We start from the raw sequence: 27,183 nt of genomic DNA, 5'->3' as shown, positions 1-27,183 counted from the left end.
TCAATGATAAATAGTAGGTTTATAAGTAATTATATACCGGACAAACTCCAAAACACGCACTAAATCTTCGAAATAAAGTAACTAATGAGTAGATAGCTAACCTAGGTATAACTCGATCCATTAAACTATTATAAATTTTATCTAAAGATTAAAAGTTCGAATCTTCAACTCACCTATTGGATAAAGTTCGAATCTTCAACTCACCTGTTGGATAAAGTTCGAATCTTCAACTCACCTGTTGGATTGAACTGAAAGTGAATCTATATTATTGTACATCTGACTAAAAAGGTGAAAGGATTGAACTGAGAGTAAATCTATATTATTGCACATCGAACTAAAAAGGTGAAAAGACCAGTGAAAAGATCATTCCTTAAGACAGCCCGACTCTCAAGAACATATGAATAGTTCATAGCACAATAATAACTAAGCAAAGGGAATTTTTTTTTAATTGGTTTTCACTACATTTAAGGCACATGTTTGTATCATTAAGAAAAGTACAAAAAAAAAAAAAAAAAAAAAAAGTTTGAATTCAACCACATTTATGGATGAATTTGGCGCATTAAACGAAGCACGTGATTGTTTGGTTGAGAGACATTAATCTTTAATAAATTTCAAACCATATTTAGAAAGGTAAAAGGAAAGGAAATGAATAAACATGATGGTTCAATTTCATCTGGAAACTTATCTCAACAACTAAATTAAACTATAAAATGATCAAATTCTAGAACTACAAAAGCTTCAAAGTCATTCTATTTCCTTTCCTATTATATTTGTATAGAGCAATGAGGAACATAGACCGAAGCTCCTACTAAGCCGTGTATAAGTATTGTTCAAATAACTATGTAAGTTTTGTCGACCTGAACATAGTTCAACTAGTTTAAACATATAGCTTCGATCAAGAGATCAAAGATTGACTCTTCACGTCATTTCAAATGCAATAAATAAATATGTTTTGATTTGAAAGCTGTAATATCCTTTTAAAAAATGGAGCTGATGAGAATGAATAATTGGTTACATGGTGTACATGTTTGCTTCCCAAGCAGCTTCCTCAGGCAACTTGATTTTGGTTGTCACAGCACAGTCCTTTGGTTAGTTCACATAAAACTGCAGCCAAATAATACTTCATGTAATTCAATGAGTTTTTGGACAGAAAGAAAAGAACCTTCAAAACATATGCTTGTTTTTACATAGCTTTCCGAACATCAGGCACAAAATGCACTTCATTTGTTTTCTCGTGGGTCACCAAGAGAGAGATGAAGTGCTTTCACGTGGATATACAGTGTGCTAGACATACAAAAGACAAAATGCATGTTGTGGATGTCTGTCTAATGGATGTTGAAGATTATTGGGAGTGAGTCACACCTAAGTTAATTTAGTGGAAGATCGTGGGTTTATAAGTAAAGGAATAGATCTCCAATGGTATGAGGCATTTTGGAGAAGTCCAAAGCAAAGCCATGAGAGCGAATGCTCAAAGTGGACAATATCATACCATTGTGGAGATTCATGATTCCTAACATGGTATCAGAGTCATGCCTTAAATTTAGCCATGTCAATAAAATCCTCAAATATCGAACAAAGAATTGTGAGCCTCGAAGGTGTAGTAAAAAATGACTAAAGTGTTGAACAAAGTGTATACTTTGTTCGAGAGCTCTAGAGAAAGGAGTCGAGCCTCGATTAAGGGGAGGCTATTCGAGAGCTCCATAAGCCTCAGGGGAGGCTATTCGAGAGCTCCATAAGCCTCAGGGGAGGCTTATAGTGTACTTTGTTCGATGGGAGGATTGTTGAGGATTATTGGGAGTCAGTCCTACATTGGTTAATTTAGTGGAAGATCATAGGTTTATAAGTAAAGGAATAGATCTCCATTAGTATGTGGCCTTTTGGGGAAGCCCAAAGCAAAGTCATGAGAGCTTATGCTCAAAGTGGACAATATCATACCATTGTGGAGATTCGTGATTCCTAACAATGCATACATTTAGTAGTTGGGTCACGGATTAGAGACGACCAGAGTGGTGAAGTGTAAAAATTAGTGAATAGTCAATACCTGACTCCCGAGTATATATAGCCTGTAAGATTAACAAATTTATAATATATGATAAATAGGCCAACATATCATCTATAGGCTTACCTCTCCATCGTACGCCGAACAAAACCACCCTGCAACCCGAACACCCTCTTAATGTACATCTAATTAATTCAACATGTTGTGAAGAAATGTAAGTTGCACAAGATCCCACGGTCATCAATCACATAGGCAGTTCAATGTGCAGTAGGCAACAAGTATTACAATTATCAATTTGCAGTCTACAACTAAAGTCACAAATACAACGCTGTATAGCACTAACAGCCAATGAAGTCATTCACAAAAATAATGTAGTATCATACCTTTTTTTCCAATGTAATTCTGTTGAGCATAGAAGACAAAGTAGAAGAAGACAGATTGAGATAGATAAAAATCTAAGGCATGTGACTTTAAGTGGAAGGTTTGAAGTGATTTCCGTAGCTGAAGGCCCTTGTCTGTAAGGTAGAGGTAAGGAACTACTGAAGGTGAGAGCCGATTGAGATCCCCCACTTCGAACTTTTGTGCAATGCACTTTCTTTTTGCCATATATTGATCCTTTTACATATCACCAAGGTAAGCAGCTAAGCAATTTTTTGAAGAATGGAGGCTTATTGCCAACTGCTATGACAAGGGGGTGATGACTGTCACAGATACATATAAAAGGACCATTTTTGTTTCCTTTTTTAGACCAGGCCAAGAAACTTTTAGTTCTCTTAGTTGATGTATCCAGATGCCTTTTCCAATATTCAATAAAATGACAAAGCTCGTAGGTTAAAATTACAACTACGACATCAAGTAGTAAAAAACATGGTGACCAGAAATGCAGAATAATGCTAAGAGACGAAGCAAATCATGGAGGAGTTTCCATTTCAGAATAAACAAACAAGAGAACCAATAGTCTTGTGTAATTACATCCAGGTTGGGAATGACCTTTGTAAAATCCCACGTTAGTTTGGAGGACAACTAAACATTCTTATATATAAGGACAACTAAACATTCTTATATATAAGGGTGTGAAACTTTTTCCTAGTAGGTGTGTTTTAAAGGACAATATCTGCTAGGGGTGGGCTTAGGCCATTACAAATGATATTAGAGCTAGACATCGGTCGATGTGCTAGCGAGGAGGCTGGGCCACGAAGAGGGTGGACACGAGGCGGTGTGCCTGCAAAGACATTGGACCCTGAAGGAGTATGGATTGGGGTCCCACATCGATTGGAGAAGGGAACGAAGTGCCTATGAGAACGTTGGGCCCCGAAGGGAGGTGGATTGTGAGATCCACATCGGTTGGGGAGGAGAATGGAACATTCTTTATAAAGGGCGTAGAAAACTCTCCCTAGTAGACACGTTTTAAAAACCTGTAAGGAAGTGCGAACGGAAAGCCCAAAGATGACCCTAATTTAATAGAATAACTTCAAGTTATTTTCAGTTGAGTTATCGTCATAATAGCCCAAAGAATCTTCATTTGTTCTTAAAAGTAACCTTTCCAGTCCAGAGAGAATGAGCAGTTTATTTCAAATCCAAACAAAAGTTCATGTTTCCAATAGCCAGATAAGATGAGTTGAAATCAGAAAGAAAATGGATGTCCAAGTTAAATCAACAAAATTAATGTTCACGGAAGAATATTGCCACGAATTATTTTGTCTAGTGGAGAAAACTACAGCACAGAGCAAATGTAAGACGCTCCACTCCACTTTTCCAGTCACAACTTACCATTTTCCTGCAATCCTTCTACAATGGCCTGACATAGGAAAAACATACCTTGATATGGAAGAAAACTTGTTCATAATCTAAACATTCTAACTGCAAATATAAACAATTGAACTACAGCAGTATATTGTCTTCGAAGCCCTAATTAAATCAGAAGGAAGATAACCAATTAGAACAACGCACCGATCAAAGCTATGAAATGCCGAAATCGCCAATTTTGTTCTTCAAGACGAGTGAAAGTTGATTAACGATATAGGAGAAAACTCGCATAAATTTTTACGCTCACCACAAGAACATCCAATCCAATTTACCTTCTCGTTCCACTCAAAGCACCTCAAGAAACGGCTGAATTCATTGAAATTATGGAAGAGATGAAGAATATTTTCGATTGTAAGGCAATAAACCAAGAAAATACCATAGCGCTGGAAGGGATTGGATGAACATGCGTCCAATGGAGGTTGCTTGTGTATATACTAATGGCGTGATTACTCGAAAGCATTTCATTGGCTCTTCTTTTGGAAACCATTTTGGAACAAAGTTCTTTTATACTCCAATATTTGTGTGACGCCAGAAAATATTATCTGAATTATATATATATATATATATATAATTTATATTAAATTAGTTAATTTTAGGTAATTAATTGTTGTCCATAAAATTTTATATATGTTTTTTTTAATTAGTCCTTAATCATTAAAAAATTTCAATTATACCTTATATGATAAATAAGAGTGTTGACCTAACTCGAGAATCCAACCAACTCGACTAACCCAAAATTAGAGTTACAACCCAACCCACTCGATTATTACAAAACTTAACAATAATTGACATTTACAACAGATGTTAGTAATACATCTGATTTATGAATGGTTGACATTTATTTTTAATGAAAATTTAGTTATTGTCGTAATATGTATTTTTTGCAATATTTAAAAGAAAAAAACAATTCAACAATTTAACCCAACCCAACCCGAAAATATAGAGTTGAGTTGGGTTAGATTTGGTTAGATTTACTCGTTACCCATCCAACCAATTCAAAGTTTCAAATTAGTGTTAAAGATAAATATCTTAATTTTGTTATGGACCATAGCACTGCCTACTACTTATTAATTAATTAACAAACATAATTATTTTTATTAATATATTTAAATACATGTGCCTTGATATAAATATTAATCAAATTGTTGTGATCAACAAAATATAATCGGTCAATTTAATAAATTTCATTTTTTTTAAAGTGTGACGTGGACAAATATGTCAATAAATACAATAATTAAAATGACGTATCAATTATTTATTAACAATATTCTGACTTTTTTTTTTTTTTTTTAACTAAAGGATATAATTAATCATTTTGAATAGATTAAATTAACTCTATAATTTAAAAAGATGTAAGAACCCAGTAATTAAAAAATAAATGTTATGATATATATTTTAGTAATGTTAAAATTTGTTCATAAATAAACTCCACAAAATCTTTAAAAATTTAAAGGAATTTTTTAAAAAACATTAAAAAAAAATCAAAATTTAAATTTATTATTATATAATTTTTTAATTTCTTAGATTATTTTAGACGACATAATACATTATTAACGTTAGCTACAATCATCACATATTAGTAATTCTCATAATAGTGTTGAAACGAGGACGGAGTTGAGTTATAACTCTATTTTTCGAGTTAGTTTGGTTGATCCGACTAAAAAAACATTAACCTACCGACCAAAAAAAAAAAAAAAAAATAATAATAATAATAATTTTAAATAATTAAACTAAATCCAAATTAAAAAAATAAAAAATTTAACAGGATAATTCGAATTGGATGTCTTATTTTCAATTCATTTCATATAACTCCAAACTGTATTAAAATAGAAGGAATTAAATAACTAAAACAATCCAAACATTATTGGAATGAATATTTACCAAAATAAAAAATAAATAAATAAAGTCACGAAAAGTGACCATAAGTCAACGAGGGAGAAACGGTCAGAATTCAGATATTTTTCTTTTGACTTTTCGAGCCCCTGCAAACCCATTACTCACGGGTTCAACTAGCCTAAATTTCCTCCATCAACAACCAATCCCTGCGTCACACGTGGCGTTAATTATCCACATATTTTTTCCACATTAATATCTCATTAAATTGCCTGACTAATAATAAAAAGTTGCAAAATAATAAAAATAAATAAATTGAAGATTTCCAAATTTCTGGTAATTTTTTAAATATTTAATTTAATCTTACAACTTAAAAAAAATAAATATTTTGATCAAAATTTCACATTTTAATCCCTTAAAATTTTAATAAGATTGATTCAATTTTTGTCATTAAAATAATTCATAAAAAAGATACAACTTGTATTTCTATATATTTTTATTTATTTCTCGACATTTTTTTTTATCTCTTTGAAAAATCTAACTTTCTCTCTCAAATAAATTTAATAATTTTTCTCTTTAAAGAAATTATTTCCAATTTTTCTTTTTTATCTATTTTTTTTCTAACGTAAAAATTATTCCTTTTGTTTTAATCTCTCTATATTTTGTATTTTTCTCTTTCTAACAAATTTTTATGACGTCAAAAGAAATTATCTTACGTCATGTTTTTTTAAATTTACTATATTTAATTTTTCTCTCTTAAACAATTATATTTAAAAAAAATAAATGTCCCCAAATAATTTTTTTAGGGAATTAAATGTAAAAATACACAGAAAATTTGTTGTAAAAAATAAAAAATAAAAAATAAAACCGTTTTCAAAATTTTTAAAAAAATTCAGTTTTATTATTTATTTATTTATTTTTGAGTCTTTGTCGACGTCGCCGTCAGTGTTGGACACCAACTGCACGGATTTGGACTCATCTCCGATCTCTCTCTTCATGTGAAAAAAAATTAAAATTAAAATTAAAATTACCAAAAAAATTGTTATTTTTAGTGAATTATTTATTAATGTGAACGGAAATTGAAAAAACAAAGATGGAGAAGTCTCGAGGAAGTTTCGTAGTATAAAGTGGAAGAAGTCGCATTTCTCTTGCTGGATTCAATCAATTTCTTTCTGCCAAGAGCTTTTTTGTTTATTTGATTTAATATCCAACAATCTATCGCTCCACTTTCTTCGTGTTCTTCCTTGCTACCTTTTCTAATTTCGGTATGTTTTTCTTCTCCTTTTCGCTCGAATTCCAGTGGTTTGTTTTCAGTTACTTTTGATTTTACTGTTCTTGTTTTGTGGGTTTCTTCGCTTTATTTTAGGTTTTTTGAGTTTTGGATTACTGAATTTGATTGTCTATTTCAGTTCTCTTGTTTGTTCCTCTCTGAACTTGCTTTGAGAAGTGATTCGATTGTGTTTTTCTTCCATTTCAAGTAGGTTTTCAGGGTTGTATTTGCGTAGATTGAACCTCTGTGAATAATCGGTTGAGAGTTTTTGGATGTTTGTGGGTTTTTCACGGTGTTTGGACATTTGGATGAATGGGTATCTTGTTTGATACTTTGAAATCCCATGTGATTGTTGATCGGTTTGATGTCTCATTGAGCAATTTAGATTTTGTTATCTGTGGGCATTCATACCATTTTTTGGGGTTTTTGGAAGGTTACGTTGAATTTTACCATACTTTGGACTCTCTTACTTGAAGTTCTCTAACTTTTGTCCCCTTTTTTTCAGGAGTTCCCTCTAGAAATTCGGGTCAACTAAAGAAGTATTTGGACTTTATGCGTTTGCTTAGTTGATTTTCCATTATGACTTACCTGCAGGAGAAGATTGTGCGGTTAGTTTGACTCTTTTTTTTCTTTTTTCGAGTTACAAAGTGATGATGGTAATGGGGATTGTTTTGTTGCAAATAATAGGTTTTGTTGGATATCTCTTTGGTTGAATGAACTCTTAAGTTCTTAGATAGATGTTGTGAGATCCTACGTCGGTTGGAAAGGAGAATGAAGCATTCTTTATAAGGGTGTAAAACCTCTCCCTAACAGACGCATTTTAAAAACCTTGAGGAGAAGCCCGAAAGGGAAAGCCCAAGGAGTACAATATCTGCTAGTGATGGGTTTGGGGTGTTACAAATAGTATCAGAGCCAGACACTAGGCGGTGTGCTAGCGAAGATGTTAGGCCCTTGAGAGGGGTGGATTGTGAGATCCCACATCGGTTGGAGAGGAAAACGAAACATTCCTTGTAAAGGTGTGGAAAACTCTCCCTACTAGACGTGTTGGTCAAAGTGGACAATATCTGCTAGCAGTGGGCTTGGACTGTTACGGATGTTCTATAGATTCAATACTTTCAAATGTGATGATTGGGTGAGGATCTGTGAAATTTGATGTATAGGCCTTTCTCTCAAACTAAAGTACTCTACTGTTATCTTAGATGTATTCTCTGTTTTTTTTAATTAAATTGAAGGATAGGTTTATAAAACAATGGCTTCTGACAATGCCCTTTTGAATTCGGGCCTTATTACTCGTTCATGTTTGCTCATAACTTTTATGCTTTTTCGTCCAGGTTTCCGGACCGGAGTTCAGATAAAACTTCAATGGGGTTATATTCTGCGGATAACACTTTAAATGTCGGAATGAATGGGACAAGAGCTGACTTAGTTTCAGAAAAGCCTCACAAAGAATTGGAAACTGGTTCTTACAGGATTAATAGAATTAAGAAATCCTTGAAATCATCTTCTTTCAATAAATTTATGTCCAAAAGTTTTGGAACACGAAGACAAGTACTTGATCCACAGGGGCCTTTTCTCCAGAAGTGGAATAAGATATTTGTGTTGTCTTGTGTGATTGCAGTCTCGTTGGATCCTTTGTTCTTTTATGTCCCTGTGATGGACGATGATCAGAAATGTCTTGGGTTGGATAAGAAGATGGAGATTACGGCTAGTGTGTTACGTTCATTCACCGACATATTTTATATATTACATATTGTTTTGCAATTTCGTACGGGATTTATTGCTCCTTCTTCTCGAGTATTTGGAAGAGGTGTTCTAGTTGAAGATGCTTGGGCAATAGCAAAGAGATATCTGTCGTCATACTTTTTGATCGACATTCTTGCAGTCCTCCCACTTCCACAAGTATGCCATTTTTCTCTCAGGGGTATTTTTGTTGGTCATGATCATTGCTTTATTGACCTTCTATGGGTGATCCTGAATCTTTTGTGAATTTTAAGATATTCATTTGTGAACTCAACTTGCATGAAGCTGGCTTCATTTCCTCCCCCCTCCCCTTAATATTTTTGCAACAAAGGGGCCTGGGCTCTCCCACATACTATTTTTGGAAACTATCGGCCCGAACTCTATCCTACGTTGATTGGGGAGGAAAACGAAGCATTCCTTATAAGTGTGTGGAAACCTCTCCCTAGTAAACGCGTTTTAAAACCATGAGGCTGACGGCGATACGTAATGGGCTAAAACGGACAATATCTGCTTGCAGTGGACTTGGGCTGTTACAAATGGTATCAGAGCCAGACACCAGCAGTGTGCCAGCGAGGATGCTGGGCCCCAAGGGGGGTGAATCGTGAGATCCCACATTGGTTGGAGGAGAACGAAACATTCCTTTTAAGCGTGAAAACCTCTTCTTAGTAGATGCGTTTTAAAACCGTGAGGCTGACGGCAATACGCAACGGGCCAAAGCGGCAAAGCAAGTTAGTTCATATAGACGTTTTGGGACCGAAATTTGTTAAATATAGACTGTGATGGATGATATCAATTTATCCATTTATAACTCTTTTATTGTCATTCATACAATATTTCATCTTTACAAACTAAATTTTGTTACTTATTTTCTTATTCCACATATAATTTCTGTAACTAGTCTCTACATCATTTTTTGTTTATCCAATTGGAATTCAATTTTGATTTTGGAAATTAACTTACAGAACTATGGCAGGTAGTGATCCTGATAATTGTTCCAAACATGAGAGGCTCGAGGTCGTTGAATACCAAGGACTTGCTGAAATTCATTGTTTTCTTCCAATACGTGCCTCGGTTTATTAGAATCTATCCTTTATATAAAGAAGTTACAAGAACATCTGTACTCACTGAAACTGCATGGGCTGGAGCTGCATTTAACCTCTTTCTTTACATGCTGGCAAGTCATGTGAGTGCGGTTTCTAATCTTTTTGTTTATTTATGTCATAAAGTACGTTTGAGGGGGAAGAATGTCTGATTAATCATCTATGGGCTAGAAATTAGCATCCTTCTATATTTGTAGGCATATTACAAGTGTCATGAGATTTTATTGTTTTTGAGAATTCACTTATGTATGTCAAGTAGACTGGCTTGATCATTGTCAATCACCTTTGTCACTTGAAATTTATGGTGCTCACAAACGAGAACTGCGAACGTAAAAACGAGAACTACGAATGTAAATAGGTTCATGAGATCTTATCTTGTTACTCTTTACTTTCCTCCTTCGTTTCTGTTCCTTTGAAATCTTCACTTTGTTTAGAATGTAAAAACTAGGAATTTGAGAGGATGTTATTTGTGTTCTCAGGTCTTTGGAGCATTCTGGTACTTGTTTTCGATAGAACGGGAAACTACATGCTGGCAGCAGGCTTGTCACAATATTAGCTGTGATTCTAATACACTATATTGTGATGTGGCTGTCAATCTACGAAATAACTCGTTTTTAAACATTTCATGTCCGCTAGTGGATGGAGACAAAGACAAACCTCCTTTTGATTTTGGGATATTTCTTGACGCTCTTAATTCTCGTGTTGTTGAGTCGATGAATTTTCCACAGAAGTTCTTTTACTGTTTCTGGTGGGGTCTGAGAAATCTAAGGTATGTGCACTGCTCATATTACAAATTTTCAGTATGTGCTCAGAGCTATAGTTAGCATATTTGTGATGATATGGTATCAGATTTGTAACGAGAAGGAAAATAGAGTAATAGATATCCTAATCTTCTGAATTCCAAATTTTTTGCAACTCGATAATCATCCATATCGTGGAAATGCAAATTCCAACTGCCAGTGGTTCAAATATTGAACTTGGATGCTATTTTCTGCATGTGACTATCGACGTCTAGAAAAGCGTCAGCCATTTGGCAATCATATGTCCACATATATTCCTTGATCTTCATACTCTCACCAAACTCAATTTGAATGAAAGTAAAACCAGAAAAGCTCTGCTTCATACTAGCCACAGCGACCGACGCCACTGGTTTCCCTGAGTTTATCATACTTGCATGGATATGGGGGGTTTTTTCCTTTGTTTTTTTACCTGGGCATTCATCTGATTAGAAGCTTATTTCAGTTGACATCTATTTTGAGGTTTTATATCTGATGTTAAAACGTTATATGTTTCTGCACTTATTTTGATGCAGTTCCCTGGGTCAAAATCTCCAAACAAGCACATACGTATGGGAAATTTTGTTTGCTGTTTTCATCTCCATCTCTGGCTTAGTCCTGTTTTCATTTCTCATAGGGAACATGCAGGTTTGAAGTCTTTTCCTTGTCACTTATATGAACGCCAAATGGTTTTGCATATTAAAATGTGAACTATGAATATGTTCTCTTACAAAGAAAAAGAAAAAAAGAGTAGCATTCTTCTAATGCATTGCATACATGCTTTGCAAGTGACAAAGCCAGTTATGAAACTCTCAGCATTCCTCATTTTGACCTGCTTAAAACAGACATATTTGCAATCCACCACTACAAGATTGGAAGAAATGAGGGTTAGAAGGAGAGATGCAGAACAATGGATGTCCCACCGTTTACTCCCTGAGAGCCTCCGGGAGCGAATCAGGAGGTACGAACAGTACAAGTGGCAGGAAACTAGAGGGGTTGATGAAGAGAATCTGGTTCGAAATCTTCCGAAAGATCTCAGAAGAGACATAAAACGCCATCTCTGCTTGTCTCTGCTAATGAGGGTGAGGATCTCTCTGTTTTCTATATTCATAGGCTCATCAGAGATAAGTAAATGGTTCTCTTCTTGATTTCACCATTATGCAAGACCAACTTTGGAAAATTCTTTTTCTTTGACGTATCAGGTACCGATATTTGAAAAAATGGACGAACAACTGCTGGATGCTATGTGTGACCGTCTCAAGCCAGTACTATACACAGAGGAAAGTTATATCGTTCGGGAAGGAGACCCAGTCGATGAGATGATCTTCATAATGCGTGGCAAGCTATTGTCTGTAACTACAAATGGTGGAAGAACTGGTTTCTTTAATTCTGAACACCTCAAGGCAGGGGATTTCTGTGGAGAAGAGTTACTGACATGGGCTCTGGATCCACATTCCTCATCCAATCTACCAATTTCAACAAGAACTGTCCGAACTCTTTCAGAAGTAGAAGCATTTGCTTTGAAGGCAGATGACTTAAAGTTTGTAGCCTCACAGTTCCGTAGACTTCACAGCAAGCAGCTGCGGCACACTTTCAGGTTTTATTCACAGCAATGGAGGACATGGGCAGCGTGTTTTATACAAGCAGCGTGGCGTCGATACAGAAGAAAGAAGCACGAACAGGCTCTGTTGGAAGAAGAGAACAGGTTAAAAGATGCATTGGCCAAGACAGGTGGGAGTTCTCCTAGTTTAGGTGCTACCATCTATGCATCCAGATTTGCAGCTAACATCCTAAGAACTATTCGACGCACAAGCTCACGCAAGGCCAGGATTCCCGAGAGAATACCGCCCATGTTGCTTCAGAAACCAGCAGAGCCCGACTTTACCTCTGAAGAGAATAGTTGATAGAGCAAAGGTATTCTTTGTATACAAAAGTGATGTCTATTCTATGCATTGGTTCTTATATTCCGTAATATGGGTATGAGAGAATGTTTCTGCCATGGTGTTTTGCCTAAACGCCATTGTATCATTAATAGCTCGATTGATAGCAAAAGATTTCAACCTCAGGTCAGTTGGGCAGAATCCAAGCAATGGTCAATTGCCTCAACTATAAGTTCATCTGGATCCCTTGTGCCTATCTTTCGATCTCGTGAAGATGAATTCGTCGAACTGGATTTGTGAATATATTGAACTGTATAATCATTCGTGTCTTATCTTATAGGTCGATGTTGTTATTAGTACGACGAAGTCTTTTTCTTTTAGAATTAATGTATCATGTTTTAAATTTTTAAAGAACTTCGCAGTTAATTGGAAACATGAGCAAACCAAAATTGATGGCTTTCCAAATTCTTGTATATATATCTGTCAAAACAAAAATGTTATTGAAGTCCTTAGCCCTTCTATAATTGCATTTGCTTCAAAACTCTTAATCCGATAACCCGATAGGATGGAAGAACCAACGGAGTCAAGAACCTCCCAGCCTACTCTCTCATCTACCCCGATAGCTGCTCCGTAATAATAATAATCTTAATCTTTTACATAGTTGTAAATGATATCACGTATGTCTCCTAATCGAATACCCAAGTTCTAAAGCAGTTCCTTAACACCATCCATTCACCAAGTGCACAAATCATATTATAAAAGCACTGCTTCAAATCACTCATAAGCAAGAAGAAACTCAATGAGATGTCATCAACAAGTTTGATCTCACAGAAGATATAGCTACTACCATTACAAGTCAATAATATAAATGTTTTCAGAATCAATGTTCAATCACTTTCATTATTTGTAAATACCAACCAAACAGGAAATGGCTAGACCTGGACGTCGCCTCCTCTACCGGAATCAGTCCTGTGCCGGGTCTGGAGAATCAACAAGCGCCTTCACCTCCCTCCTCAGAAACGATGGCAAAGCAAAAGCAGCAGAGTGTATCTGCCATTTTCAACAACAGTTCATATCAGTTCTATTTCTTTGAAGGAACTTATCCACATGATCTATGCTACAAGAGACTGGCTGGAGCAGAGTATAAATGTACCTCTGAATTGTAGAACTTGAGCTCTCTTTCATACTCGGCTGAACTTTCTAGCTTCTCGATGGGATTGATAGGATTCTTAAAATCAACAGGTGGCCCTTCAGTTGAGCATAGCAGAAACCCTATCACACCACTGAAGAATACAGAACCCAGAATTGAGAAAGAGCAATAATCATCTGGAAATGGCAATATCAAAATGAATCCTTTAAAAGCAGTGTGCTACAAGTTGTGGTGACCTTGGATAAGTTGGAACGCTGCCCCATGCATAATGAACAGATCCTTTGAAAATCTTACGGCAAATAGAGATCATATCTTGAATAAGATGTGTATGTAGCCACATACTTTCTGCCATGTTACAGAGAACACCACCAGGTTTCAATGCTTTTGCTATCGTCTCAAAGAATGGCTTCTCAACTAGCTCCTGAGCAGGTCCTAAAATAGCAACAACCTTATTTAAACTAGAGATACCACAGGAAATGGCTTTTGTGAGCATACAGTGACATGCACTTGTTATAAATGAGTTAAATGAACTCGATATCATATAAACTACGAACATACCAACAGGGTCCGAGGAATCAACTATGACAGCATCGTATTTCTCTTTCGGTGCATGCCGTAGGAAATCAACAGCTGTAAAAATCACGACGCAGAGAGATAACATTGGACATACAGCATAATAATCTCAATGGCGATCCAATTAATTGATATAAAAAATATATAAAAGGAAAGACAAACTGCATCAGGACATACCATCTCCAACGTGAAGGTGGACACGGGGATCCTCAAATCCTTTAGCTAACTCGGGAAAGAACTCCTTGGATACCTATAGGTAAAGAAATCAGGACAACAAGGTGATTAACTTGAGAGAAAACATAATGAGTTTATCACAAAAGCAGATGTTACATATCATACATCAATGACCATCTTATCTATCTCACATATATCGATATGCTCTACAGAGTTGTGGCGAGCGACTTCCCTTAGAACTCCACCATCACCACCACCAACAACAAGAACCTGCAACAGATTTGATTAAACATACATAACTTAATCTTCAACAGCTGAAAGAAATCCATACAGCTAAACACAAAGACGCAATCTTAGTGTAAAATGATTTTGAAACATATATAAAAACCCGTGACCTCGTCAAGCTAACTATTTTATGCAAACCCAAGATAGCAACGAACTCGGAGAACAAAATGATCAAAACAGATCAAACTGGATAGTTAATCGATCCCATATCAAGTGCAACTATATAAATTTCACATTGGCAAGCAAGTCAAGATCGGAACCAATCAGCTGCCAAAAGTAAGCTAACTCATAGTTACCAGACCACAACTCCAGTTGCTTGTTTTAAAATCAAAACTCTTAACAATAAAGAAATCATTCCATCATTCCTCCTACTGATTGCACGAGAAAATGGAAGACTACAACTGTAAAGACGAAAGCACGTTGGTTTGAATATATGAAGTCACCGTTTTGGGAGATGGAATTGAACAGAGGGGCAGGTGAGTTATCATCTCCTGGTAGGCACACTCATCTTTCTCAGTTAACTGGACAATACCATCTAGAACAAGCACTTTCCCATATGAAGTGGACTGTCAATGAAAAATCGTGGTATTAGTTACCTCTACTCTATACTTCATTTAGGAAATCACAGAATGTTAAGCGAAAAAGGACAATACGAAACAGAAAACATACCTTGAAAACAACTACTTCTTGGTACTCTGACCTCCCTTGAAACAATATAGACTCTACTTGCAGTGAGTGTGATTCTCCTAAAAACAAACAGAAATATAAAGGCCATAATTGTCATGCTTGAGGTAGGAATGCAAAACTCATATTATCGTTGGTTAGAACATTCAAGCAAGGATCAACTTAATATAAATAGATATCGATCCTTAATATTTGAATAACAAAAACTCTCTGAATCTTTGTCGTTAGTTTTTCATTAATTATCTAATGGAAATCGACTCGTTTCGTAGCCTGAAACTAGGCTTGCCATAAGTAGCTTCAAATACTTGTCACCTATAACACAGATATTTCCTCAAATGTTTTACATAAAATGAACAATGGCCAAAATAGTTTTCATGCAAAGTTCATCAGCCAACGTAGAACGCCTAACAGTTTAAGAACCAACACAGAATAAATATAAAAGTAGAGAATGATGTTCATCAAATAGGCAATAATATAAGCTATCAAAAGATAAAGAACAAGTAAAGAAGGCTACCAGGCCACATGGGATTGTTGAAGTAGACCATTTTGTTTCCCTTATCTGAATCTGGAAGATATTGAAACAAAAACATGTCAATGAAGGATCTGATCAGAACACGTGAATGGTAGAACCAAAATAGAAGGAAACAAGCATAGTTAATTACCAGAAGCAGACTGATGTTCTGAGAACCAGCCAGAAACAACAGTGGAATGGCACTTGGCATCAAGCTCAGGGGCTGAAGCCATGGCCTTTAAACAACAAGAAGGGATCTCCTTCTTTGGAACAATCCCATTACTCGCCTTCCCATCCATAGTCTTCTGGCATCCCAAACCTCTTCCTGCGTCGGCCTCCATAAATGATCCTTTTCTTCTCGAGCTCCAGTCTCTATAGATTCAAATTCATACATGAGAAAGAAACGATATACGAACTTTGTATGAAAGATTTGACACACTACAATAGTTTCCAGCAACCAACTAATTCTACAAAATCACTGTACTAATAGCAACAAAGAACGAAGAAAAAGATTGATCAAAAAGTAGGCCCAGAGGATGAGAAAATTTACCAGCTGATAATAAACCCAAACCAAAACCAAAGCTAAAGGTCATAGTTTATACAAATCAACCTATTGTTGGAAAAAGGTAACTTCAATGAATTTTCTCTGAATGGAAACGAATAATAATAACACGTAGATCATGGGATCAGGTCAATAAACGGTAATTAAGACCGTTTTGATGAATCATATCATAAGAAAATTTGATTCTCCAAAATCCCTTATTAGCTTCCTTCAGATTCAATGTCGGAAATAGCCAAATATGTCAAGTATATTGAACCCTGTAGATTAGGACACTGTGTAAGGAATAGGACATGGAACACCCTTCCCTCGCTAATTCGCAGTCCCTTGGGCCCCAAACGTTGAAAAGAAAAATTATATTTAATGCGATATATATATTTCCAACGCTTTGATCGAAACAGAACAATATTAACCAACAATTTCTCAAACAAGATGGCTCGATGATTCAAAAACGAAAAAAACGAACGGGAAAATCGTAAGACTAAGGATAAATCATTCTATAGCCCGAAATTTCCAGTTTGAGTCCGGGAGATTGAAGGGCAAGGAGGACGAAAGTGGAAATGATAGCAGTATTTGAGCACGAACACAACGTTAAACTCAACAATCGGAAGAACAAGAAGACAGAGAGAGAGAGAGAGAGAGAAGGGATGAATACCCACAATATGTATCCGTAATCAAAAGACGAACAAAATCCGAGAAAACAAACAGAATCCATCAAAACAAAAGAAAAATGCATTTAAGCAACAATCAAACCAAACTCAGAGCGAAGCCATAGATTACAGAGCAAGAACAATCAAAGCAGAGTCAAAAAGGGTTAACGACAGAGAGATTACCAGGCGTTAATTTCTGGAAATGGGAACTTCCAACTTCTGGGAAAGACGCAAACAAACAAGAAAGAGACGCAAAAAGAATTCTCTCGTACACAAACACACTCAATCTCTTCGTTTCACTCCTCTCTCTCTCTCTCTCTCTCTCTCTCTCTCTCTGTATGCTCTGGTTTCCGATTCTCGTTGAAGTATGATGAAAATTGGGATTTGGGGCATTACATTTATATATAGAAAATTGAAAGAAAGATCATGAATCTCGATTAGGTGGGCGGATCAGAAATCGTGCCGCGACCCGACGAGGACGAACCTGTATTTTGCACGCGATCAATGTTGAAAAAATTGAAAGTCAGGACCCCATCTCAAAGATTCTCGAGCCACAAAACTCCTCCATTCCAGACCTTTCATGTCACACAAAATTTGGACATTAACATTTCGCCATAACTTTTAGGTAACAATAATTAATAATATCTAAATTATTGTTATTTAAATTTCTTTTTCAAAATAAGTTCTACAAATAATAAAAATATTAAATGTTAATTAAAAAAATTCAATCAACGATTAAATAATTAATATAGAGGAAGAACTAAGGAATTAAATTAAAAATAATTTCGAAAATGCAATGTTATGATTTATTGTTATTTTAATTCGATTATTCTTTGCAAAAAAAAATAAATATATTTATACGAGAAATAATTTAGTACTTTCATGTTACCTCTACAAAAATAATCAAATCGAGCTGAGCGAAATTACTGCAAGGGCATGTATGACGTATGCACCATTTAAAGCCCCACCCTAATCTCGACCACGGCTCTTTATCAAGTCGAGGAAAAAGATTTAGGCTTCGAACAAATTTCCTTCTTCTCTTTGCTTCGTGCTCGGTCTTATATATTTTCTCGTGTCTCTTTTACCATCAAAATTATTTATATAGATAATTATAAAGATGGAATAAATTCCGGTAGAAAGTTGAAAAAAAAATAGTTTATATTGGAAAGAATAAATTAAAATGATTCGTGTTTCGAAAAATTCTTTTTTTCGAGCATCAAAACTACCTTTACTGGTAGACGTTTTTTTCCATTTAAATATATTTCCGCACATTTATTATCAGACATTTTATTTTAAGATATTTTATTCTTATACATCTTTTAACCTCCTATCAATCACACGAATTATTATATTTTGATTAAATAAAATGATTATGGTGTTAATTAACATAATATCTGAATTAAAAAAATTATAACATCTTCAATCTCAATTAATACAAATTAATAAAGATAAGACAAAAGCAAACTTTTAAAGTAAATAAATTATTTTTTAAAATCATATATATATATATATATATATATTATTTATAAAGAAAATATTCTAAGGAGCACTAACCACATGGGATAAGATACATTTTAAATTTAAAAAATGGTTTCTTAAATAAATAATCAGATTACTTTTTTTTTTTTTTTTTTTTTTATATTTCCAAGCCTTTAATTAAATTTACTCGTTTTAATTTTATATTCTTCCTATCAAATTACTATATAGCCCCTGTGAAACTATAATAATAATAATAATAAATTAGCCTGAAGTCTTATATAAAGTTGATTAAACGTCACACTGGAATATTTTGTAATGTCATGTCTTACATAAAAATGTAAAAGAATAAAATTTATCGTTACCACAATCACGAGTTGACAATTTAGTGTGTCTAAATATATAAATTTAATAGTTTTTTTAAACAAAATTTAATATAATTTTGCGAGTGAAAACTATTATCTTTCGGGTTTAAATTGAAAGTTGGTTCATTTTGCAGATTGGAACTTTTTAGTCGGGTCAAACCAATCAACCTAACTCCTGCTTGTCATAGATGTTTAATATTTTAGTTGAGTCAACTCGACCAACTTAACTCATCTCTATCTCTACTTTTAAGATTATTATAAAGATAAACAAATATTTGAATTTTATGAAATTTTAATTATTAATAGAATATGTATGGCGAATAATTATAATTTTTAAAATAGTAAAAAATGAGCTACACGTCACCCATCCAAAAAAAATGAAAAATAAATAAAAAATTTATTAGCTTGAGAACGTATTAAATTGTAAGAAGCTCTTATAATCTAATAATTTAATAGAGATATAAAATGTGTGATATACACGTGGCATAATATGAAGCATGTGGATTTTCAAAATAAGGAAAAAAAAACCGTCATTAATTATTAATAATTGGTGAGTGGACTCGTTCAAGACCCGTCATTTCCTTCTACCTAACATTTGTGGGCCCCCTTTTATTTTTCGTATTTAAAAATTATATATTAATTTTAAATTATTTTATTTGGATTTGGACTTTTGAAGTGAATTATTGTCTGATGAAGAGTTGAATTATTCTGCAAATTTTAATTTATATTTTAGCGTTTAAAATATTTATTAGTCAAAAGATATGACCAAATTGAACTACGACACAAGAAGAAATATTTTTTATTTAGGTCAATTATATTTATATTTGGGAGTTTTTTATTTTTTATTATTAAAAAAGTTACCATACATTTCTTTTTATTTTGTTGATTTGATTTTCCTTAAAATTTTCAAATAATAATTTCATAAATTTTAATTAAAATATCAAACTAATTTTGAGAAATTGAAGGGTATAAATGACTTTTCACTCTATAATTTTACTTATAAATTAAGTTGTTAAATAATACTATTATTGGTTGTTAGAAGGGGGCCAAGTGGCATTCTAACAACCATGGCATTAGGAAAAGGTTGTTTAGGGGCAAAAAGGGAATAACATAAAACATTCCAAAATATAATAAAAAGACATCATCTTGAATTATGTCATAAAAGTTCATAAACATAATTATTACCTTTAATTAAAGGTTGACGTGACAATTGATTATAGTATGATTATCTGAATATGGTTAAAAAAAAGACGTTTTCAATTTGATATCGAATACTATGATGCCACACAAGCTCCATCAAACTTCAACATCATGTGAGCATATTAAAAGAGAACAAATTTAAATTATTAAAAAAAAAGCTTCAAAACTTTATTTTATTTTTTTTTTAAAATAAAATAAGGAAACTCATAGGACTAAATAATATTTTAAGCTGAATTAGAAAAAAAACAAAAAATTACTAGAGCCCGGAATGTGTCTGAAGTTTAAATATAGTACCAAGTATGTCAAGAAATAATAAAAGTAAAAATTTACTGATCAGAATTTTTATCTTATGGTCACCAATCAAACATATTTTAATTCGATCTCCATATGTTCTTATATAGTATGTTTTGGGCTTCATATATAGTATGTTTTGGGTTTCATTCAGCTCTTATGATTGGACAAATCTGCCCGCTACTTATCCATTTATCCCAATAACCACTAGGCTAGCCTCGATGGTTGGCTCCTCTCGTAGGCTTTATTGCCACCATTTCTTATCCCAGTCATCTATATATGAGTGTCCAAGCTAGTTTGTGCTTACCTCAACTAATTTCATAGAACAACTATCTGACTTTTTAGAATATTGGTTGTATTAGGTAAGGGTAGGAATTGAACCTGAACTTATAAGCTCCTTCTTTTTTGAAGTCCATTGTTCTCCTCGAATGCAAGAGAACATTACCCATATCGGGTTCGCCTCCTCAATCAACGGTAACTTCTACTTCTTCCCGTGGAGGCAGATCGAGATCCATGTCCCGATTCCCATGAATTAGGGACCCCTCCAACTTGCGTTATTTTTTGTGTCCAACAATGGGAATGTTGGTTCATTTTCAAGTCAAGTGAGAAGTCAATCTCGCCTATTCTCTGATTTCCTCTTCTTTTTTGACATTGAGCTGATGCAATGACAAAGATTTGTTAGCTGCAACTGACGAACGCCTTCGGTCTGTTTTTTGAGCAAGAATCAAGATGCTTACGAGACGCTACTCAAAAAACATTAGTTACAGGCGACGAAGCTTTGCAACTATGTCATTCTTGACAAAGCAACTCGACCGATAGGGAGAGGAGCAAAGTTATATATATATATATACCAATCTCACGTGATGTATAAGGAAGCAAAAGAACATTATATTCAAACTTGGAACTAAAAAAATATTAGTCATTTTCAATCGTCCAAGCATACTAAAAGCCAACCAAGCACTTCATTCTCAACCCAGCCATCTCGTAGTCATTTTCAATCAAGCTTCAATCATTCTCAGCCCATTTGCCATCAACTTATCTCACCGTCGATTTTGCATAAACTCCCCATTTGATAACTTATCTTGCAATCCTCATTCTCTGATACGTATTCCTAAAGTAAAAGGAAAAGGATGGAATATCACATCTCTGTTCATCAGCATGATTCACTCTCCCCCATTTTAATTGAACTTCAAACTTAGAATTAATACTCCATTAGTATTGTCACTGTTTTTTTGAAAATGTATAGCTATGTTTCAGTTTTGTGAGTGTTGATTTTTTTTAGTTCCACTGTTTTGTTGGATTTGGTAGTTTTGATGCTGGGTTAAATGTTCTTCTAGTAGCTCGATGAATTGAGAGTTCCTTTTTCAGATGAATTTGACGTTTTTAGGACCAGATTTGGGTGTGTTGTTTGCTTGTTTTTTAATTATAGATAGGTTTTGACTTTTTAGTATGATTTTGGGGAAGGCAATGATTCTTGAGAAACTAAAATGAACTACCTCATTTAAGTACACAGTTTATCCATAATGTTCAGGATTTGAATGAACCTCAATCAAATTTGTGTGAAGATGATTTGATAAGAACAGTTCAAGTAGATTTCTACAATCATAAAATTCTAAAACGAATAGCAAATATTTTGTGTGTAGTCAATTTGAGGAGAAGATTTCAACCAGATTTCAAACATCCTTCCTAATAAACTAATCTCCCTCCTTCAATCTCTTTAAAAAAAAATTGTTCAACTAGCTATTGAAATTCAGACAGTTCATAGCAAATTTGGACAGAAATTGATGCATCCTGGCTAAAAAACAGAATATGAATGCAAGAAGATAACCAGAATCAATAAATATTGAAAAGCTGGATAATGTTATTCTAATTTCCTTTCTATCTCGAAATCAATCCATCAACAGAAAAAAACGAAACAAGAATTCGAATTAAAGAAACAAAGGCGATGAAATTGAATTACAGAAATCGGATCACCTGAGATCTTATTCGGAATCTAACCTCGAAATATCAAAAATCGTAGCACCGTCCGTTTCTTTCCCAATCGCCATAGCGAGTTGGCTCGGGACCTTTAGGTCCACCGACCTCGCCGGTCGCTTTGTTCACATCAGCTCCCTCATCTTCACTATCTCGATCATCACCGGCAGCCTCGTGTTGATCCGGCAAACTTCCTTTTCCAGCTTCTCGTTGCTCCTCGCCGGGAACACCTTGCTCCAATCGAGAAGGTTGCTGATTCGCCGAGGAGGAGACGAGTCGACTCACCGAAATGGAAGTGGCGCGATTCACCGCCGATAGAGAGGTGAGACTAGGCGGCGAGAATAGACGGGTGAGATTGCTCGACATTCTTCTTCGCTCTCAAACGGATCTGCAGACGGCCGACGGTTGGTGGGTGAAAAAAAACAATTCAATATTTATAGTGCTTCAATACGACGTCGTGTTGGACGCTAAAACCCACCACGTGTCATCGTTTCATTGCGGCCTGGTAGAGACGTGTTTGGATAAAAAACCCAAAATCCTTCACATGCTTTAACAGCGTCAGCGTTATTGCTATCACGCCAAACGCGGCCATAGAAAGCAAATTGGAAACTAAGAGAGTAAAGCAGAAGAAGAAAAATGGGCGTTGAAGGGCATCTTTTGAAGCGAATTCCTCGCATTAAATTCCCCGAAAGGCACCCGAAATCCTCAGCTTCAGGTATCTCTCTTTTTCTCACTCTTTAATTCCTTCGATTTTCTCCATTTTGTTCTTCTTTTTGTTTGAAAAATTCTTTGTAACATTGTTTGAATTTTTTGAATCTTGTGGATGAGTTCTTGGTACTCTCTGGTAGATTGCTTGTTTGTTTGGTTGCAGAGGATCGGAATTTCACTGGCTTTTTGTTCCTGTTTGAGAATTTGTTTGTCTGTTTGATCGATCGTGTAGAAATTGGAACTCCTTTGGTTTAGAACTGACTCAATTGTTTTGTTCTTGTGGAAGATTTGTTGTCTGTTTAGCTGTATAGAAACAGAAACTCATTGGCTAGAAATTGGGTCAACTCTTCGGTTCCTGTGGAAATTTTTGTGCTCCCACTGTTTGTTTGTATAGAAACTTAGACTCATTGGATTAGAAACTGAGGCAAATTGCAAATACTTTCGATTATAGTTTAATCTCGAATTCAACTTTCAATTTAGTATCTAAAATATATTTTTAAAAGTTATTGATACATTTAATATCTTTTTAAATTAACGAATCTATTAGACATAAAATTGTCTCATTGGATAATCATTTCATTTTTGTTCTACCATTCACGTTTTACATTTCTTAAAGAAACTTTTGAATTCTTAGTCATCAAACGTCTAGAAATTTATTAGACATTTGTTAAATTTTAATTACTTATTTGACACCTATTTAAAAATTCAAGCTCGTATTAGTACTTTTTAAAGTTGAGAAACATTTCTTACTAATTTTCCGTTTCTGTTTGGTTGTGTATGAACACAAGCTCACTGGGTTTTGGAATTGGTGCAAGCTTTTATTCCTGTGGAAGAGTTTTGTTATTGTGGAGGATTTCTGGTTCTATTTGGTAGTGTAGAACAGAAATTCACTGTTTTTAAGTACTGAGTGAATTGTTGTGTTCCTCCTATGGAAGATTTCTCGTCTGTTTGGTTGTTTTGACAGAACTAGAAACTCACTGGGTGTTTAAGCTGAGTCAACAATTTCGTTTTCGTAAAAGAATACTCTCGTCTGTTGGGTGGTATTGAAATAAATCTAAGAAGCACAATTTTAGTTTTGGTACTATGTTCAATGCTGATGTTCTAACAGTTATTGGTCACATGTTGTATACTCGTTAGCTTAATGGACATATGCCAGGCGCTAATTGTGCGAAGTTAATATGAGTTCTACACATATCTAAGCATACAAATGCATTAACTTATTGATTTTGGTCTGAATGCATGAACTTATTGATTTTGGATTCATACCCTTACTGTAATCTGCGCCTAGTCTTTTAAGAATGACTGTATTTGTGTTTTTTCATATCCTGTCTCGATCCATATTTGTTGTTACAAAATTTGGGTGAGATTCAGTTTGGTTGATGGAAGTAATCTCTGAGCAATCCTTTGGTTCTTAAGATTTATTAGTATCTGGCTTAAGGCGACCCTGCACTCTTCCTTTAAGTTATGCTATATGTTATTGGAAATCTTCATTAGACTCTCCTGATTCCTTGCTTAGACTTTCCTGATTCTTGCTGCGAGATCCTACATTGATTGGAGAGGGGAACGAAACATTCCTTATAAGAGTGTGGAAATCTCTCCCTAATAGACGTGTTTTAAAATTGTGAGGCTGATGGTGAATATAACGAGCCAAAGCGGACAATATCTACTAGCGGTAGAGTTGGCTTGTTACACTTCCCTTGTGACTTCTAGCCTAGCTTGGGAAGGTTTGAAGTCAATTTAGAGTTAGGCCGTGTTTGGTTCTTGGGTTCTTGTTTTTTGAAAATTGAATTTATTTTCTCGAAAAGTTCCATCTTTTGTAAGGAAACATTTGAATTCTTAACTAAATTCAAAAACTAAAAATAAATGCTTGAAAATTCTTTTTATTTAGTTTTTAAAATTTGGCTTGTTTATTTTAAAACAGGTGAAAAAATGGATAACAAAACAAAAACAAAGAACGTATTCATATGCTTAATTTAAAAAAATAAAAAGTGTAATGAAATAATTGCGGGATAACAGAATCGACATCTAAAATAGTTATTGATATCTTATTTGTTGAACTATGATCGCTTAAAGGTTCTCATGCTTGCATTTGAATTAGTTTCAATCAGATTGCCTTTGCATTTAACTCTACTGATAATGTTTGGTTAAGTTCATGTGTAAAACAAATTACAAATTCTTTCTCAAACCAAGTTCTAACTTATTTTGCTAGCCTGTTGAATCTTACAATTTCTTCTTTTAGGCTCTCCTTTCCAGTCTCAACAGAGCCCTTCAACAGAAAACCTTGGTTACTATGCACTTTCGGGTTCCAACGTCCCAGCGCCGCTCCAAGACACGGCCGTGGGAGGAAAAGCGTCTCTCCTGCCAAAGCGTACACCTGTCTCCGACAGAGAGATAGAGGCTATATTGGTAAGCAAAATTGTGAGATCTTATGTCGGTTGGAGAGTGAACAAAAACATTCTTCATAAGGGTATTCTCTGTCTAGTAGACGCGTTTAAAATCGTGAGATTAACAGCGATATGTAATAGGCTAAAGCGGACAATATCTGCCAGCGGTAGCAGATATTGTAAAAGTCAAAGCCTACTGCTAGTAAATATTGTCCGCTTTGATCCATTACGCATCACCGTCAGTCTCACGGTTTTAAAACGTGTCTATTAGAAAGAGATTTACACACTTTTATAAATAATGTTTCATTCTCATTTCCAACCGATGTGGAATCTCACAAAAATAGTCTGTTTTACGTCGATATGATACATGCATTCACAAATTTTATGGCATGTGTTAGAATTGCGAAATCAGTAACAATTGAAAACAAACTTTAGTCTTAAACATGGACTGATGTTTGTTCTGATACACAAATCATTTGACCTTTTCAAACGGATGATTCTTCTAATCTCTCTATTTTTTGTGTAAATGTAGTTAGGTGGAACCTTTTGATCTTCTCCATCCGACGTCGGGGAAAGCTCAGCGTGACGATTCGATGTTAATCAATAATATTGGTGTAAACATTTGTTGCAAACTTTTGCATTTGCCTAGAATGTTATCAGAATCATTTTGATTTTGATTCTCTTCTTGTATGGAACTGTTAAAGCCCCTGCCCACCGGTCAAGGGGAGGAAGAAAACACATGCCCGTTGCTCGGAATTCCAAGCATAGGTCTTCTCTTATGCTTTCTTTCTTATCTACTCGTCGAACTGTGTAGAAGATTTCATACGTATCAATTCTCTAAATAGATATCTGAATCAAACAATTGCAATTTGTCGTAGTATTTTACCATAAATACGAGTAAAATGTATGATAAAATACAGCACTCGTGCACTTTTAGTTGTCCTGTGACGGAAAAATAACCCCTAGTTTAAAAGTTCAAATATTTCGGTGTTGTCTTTTAAACACCCTTTGTGCTCATCCAAATTTTCATATGTTTACCTCAATATTTTACCGTTCATTTATAATTATATAAACCACTTTTTTTTAGTTGAATTTCTTTATGAGAATATTCCATCGCATTTATCCCTTTATTCTTTTGTTTTTCCATGAGGCGTTGGGAGGAGGAAAAGAATCAACGGATGTGGTTCGTCAGATCAAAATCAACGGACGAGATTCACTAGATTTGGTTTCTTAACATCTATGATCTATCAACAACTCTTAAATGGAGAGGTATTTTATTGTCGAGATTAGTTGTAATGTTTCAATAATCGTTTTCATCCCAAAGAGCTCGACATTGAAGTAACCTCCTAGGTTCGACAAATTGTAGATAAGAGTGTTCCTATGAATCGAAAACTAAACTAAAATGGAGTATCCAACCCAATCTAAAAAAGGTTGGATTTGGTCGTTTTTTTTAATATTTATTTTAGATTGGGTTGAATTTTTTGAAAATTAAAAAATTCGGGTTGGTTCTGAGTTGATATTTTTTTGGTTAGGTCGTCTCGACCAACTTGAATAATAGGGTTGTGACTCAACCCTACCTATCCTATTTTTAAATTATTATGAACATTAATATTATTTTACATTTATAATTGATGTCAGTATTGTGTTGTGATTTATGAAGGTTTGATATATGAGTTTCGTAATATAATAGAATATAAGATAAGTAAATAATAATAATAGACGGTTGGATTGGGCTGGGTTGATAACTCTATTCAAGTTGCTCGAGTCACTAACACAACCAATCCAAAATTTCATG

At 34.5% G+C, this 27,183-nt stretch overlaps 3 protein-coding genes and 1 long non-coding RNA gene across 7 annotated transcripts; 2 read left to right on the top strand and 2 right to left on the bottom strand.

Annotated features, from left to right (window-relative positions):
• Positions 1-803: 803 nt before the first annotated feature.
• LOC111794896 (uncharacterized) lies at positions 804-4,268 on the bottom strand. Its single transcript, XR_015420995.1, has 2 exons — positions 2,126-4,268; positions 804-2,063 (listed from the first exon to the last, which is right to left on the bottom strand). It is a non-coding gene; the product is annotated as an uncharacterized LOC111794896 (long non-coding RNA).
• Positions 4,269-6,726: 2,458 nt separating this feature from the next.
• On the top strand, positions 6,727-12,909 carry CNGC1 (cyclic nucleotide gated channel 1). The gene is made up of 8 exons (XM_023677071.2): positions 6,727-6,903; positions 7,414-7,516; positions 8,240-8,807; positions 9,622-9,831; positions 10,228-10,517; positions 11,061-11,172; positions 11,370-11,606; positions 11,727-12,909. Exons 2-8 carry the CDS (start codon positions 7,488-7,490, stop codon positions 12,426-12,428), a joined length of 2,148 nt encoding a protein of 715 aa, XP_023532839.2. The 5' UTR covers positions 6,727-6,903; positions 7,414-7,487; the 3' UTR covers positions 12,429-12,909.
• A 246-nt stretch (positions 12,910-13,155) lies between these two features.
• On the bottom strand, positions 13,156-18,034 carry LOC111794892 (spermine synthase). 4 transcript variants are annotated; one of them, XM_023677077.2, is made up of 12 exons: positions 17,880-18,034; positions 17,475-17,565; positions 15,933-16,153; positions 15,785-15,835; positions 15,256-15,332; positions 15,030-15,152; positions 14,467-14,571; positions 14,305-14,377; positions 14,113-14,184; positions 13,791-13,986; positions 13,558-13,687; positions 13,156-13,454 (listed from the first exon to the last, which is right to left on the bottom strand). In XM_023677077.2, the coding sequence occupies exons 3-12, from the start codon at positions 16,120-16,122 to the stop codon at positions 13,368-13,370; spliced, it is 1,104 nt and encodes a 367-aa protein (XP_023532845.2). In that variant the 5' UTR covers positions 16,123-16,153; positions 17,475-17,565; positions 17,880-18,034; the 3' UTR covers positions 13,156-13,367. The 4 variants fall into 4 exon arrangements, with proteins under 4 accessions (XP_023532845.2, XP_023532844.2, XP_023532846.2 ...); XM_023677076.2 differs by lacking the exons at positions 17,475-17,565; positions 17,880-18,034 and adding an exon at positions 17,174-17,467; XM_023677078.2 differs by lacking the exons at positions 17,475-17,565; positions 17,880-18,034 and adding an exon at positions 17,174-17,466 and having other exon boundaries at positions 15,785-15,829.
• Positions 18,035-22,851: 4,817 nt separating this feature from the next.
• Positions 22,852-26,167, top strand: LOC147792638 (uncharacterized). Its single transcript, XM_087124143.1, has 3 exons — positions 22,852-23,011; positions 25,244-25,410; positions 25,921-26,167. Exons 1-3 carry the CDS (start codon positions 22,933-22,935, stop codon positions 25,936-25,938), a joined length of 264 nt encoding a protein of 87 aa, XP_086980269.1. The 5' UTR covers positions 22,852-22,932; the 3' UTR covers positions 25,939-26,167.
• The last annotated feature ends 1,016 nt before the right edge of the window (positions 26,168-27,183 follow it).

This window comes from Cucurbita pepo, chromosome 5 (assembly GCF_057944985.1).
Source record: "Cucurbita pepo subsp. pepo isolate OVF chromosome 5, ASM5794498v1, whole genome shotgun sequence".
Classification (NCBI taxonomy): domain Eukaryota; kingdom Viridiplantae; phylum Streptophyta; class Magnoliopsida; order Cucurbitales; family Cucurbitaceae; genus Cucurbita; species Cucurbita pepo.
This window is presented reverse-complemented; position numbering and strand designations above follow the sequence as displayed.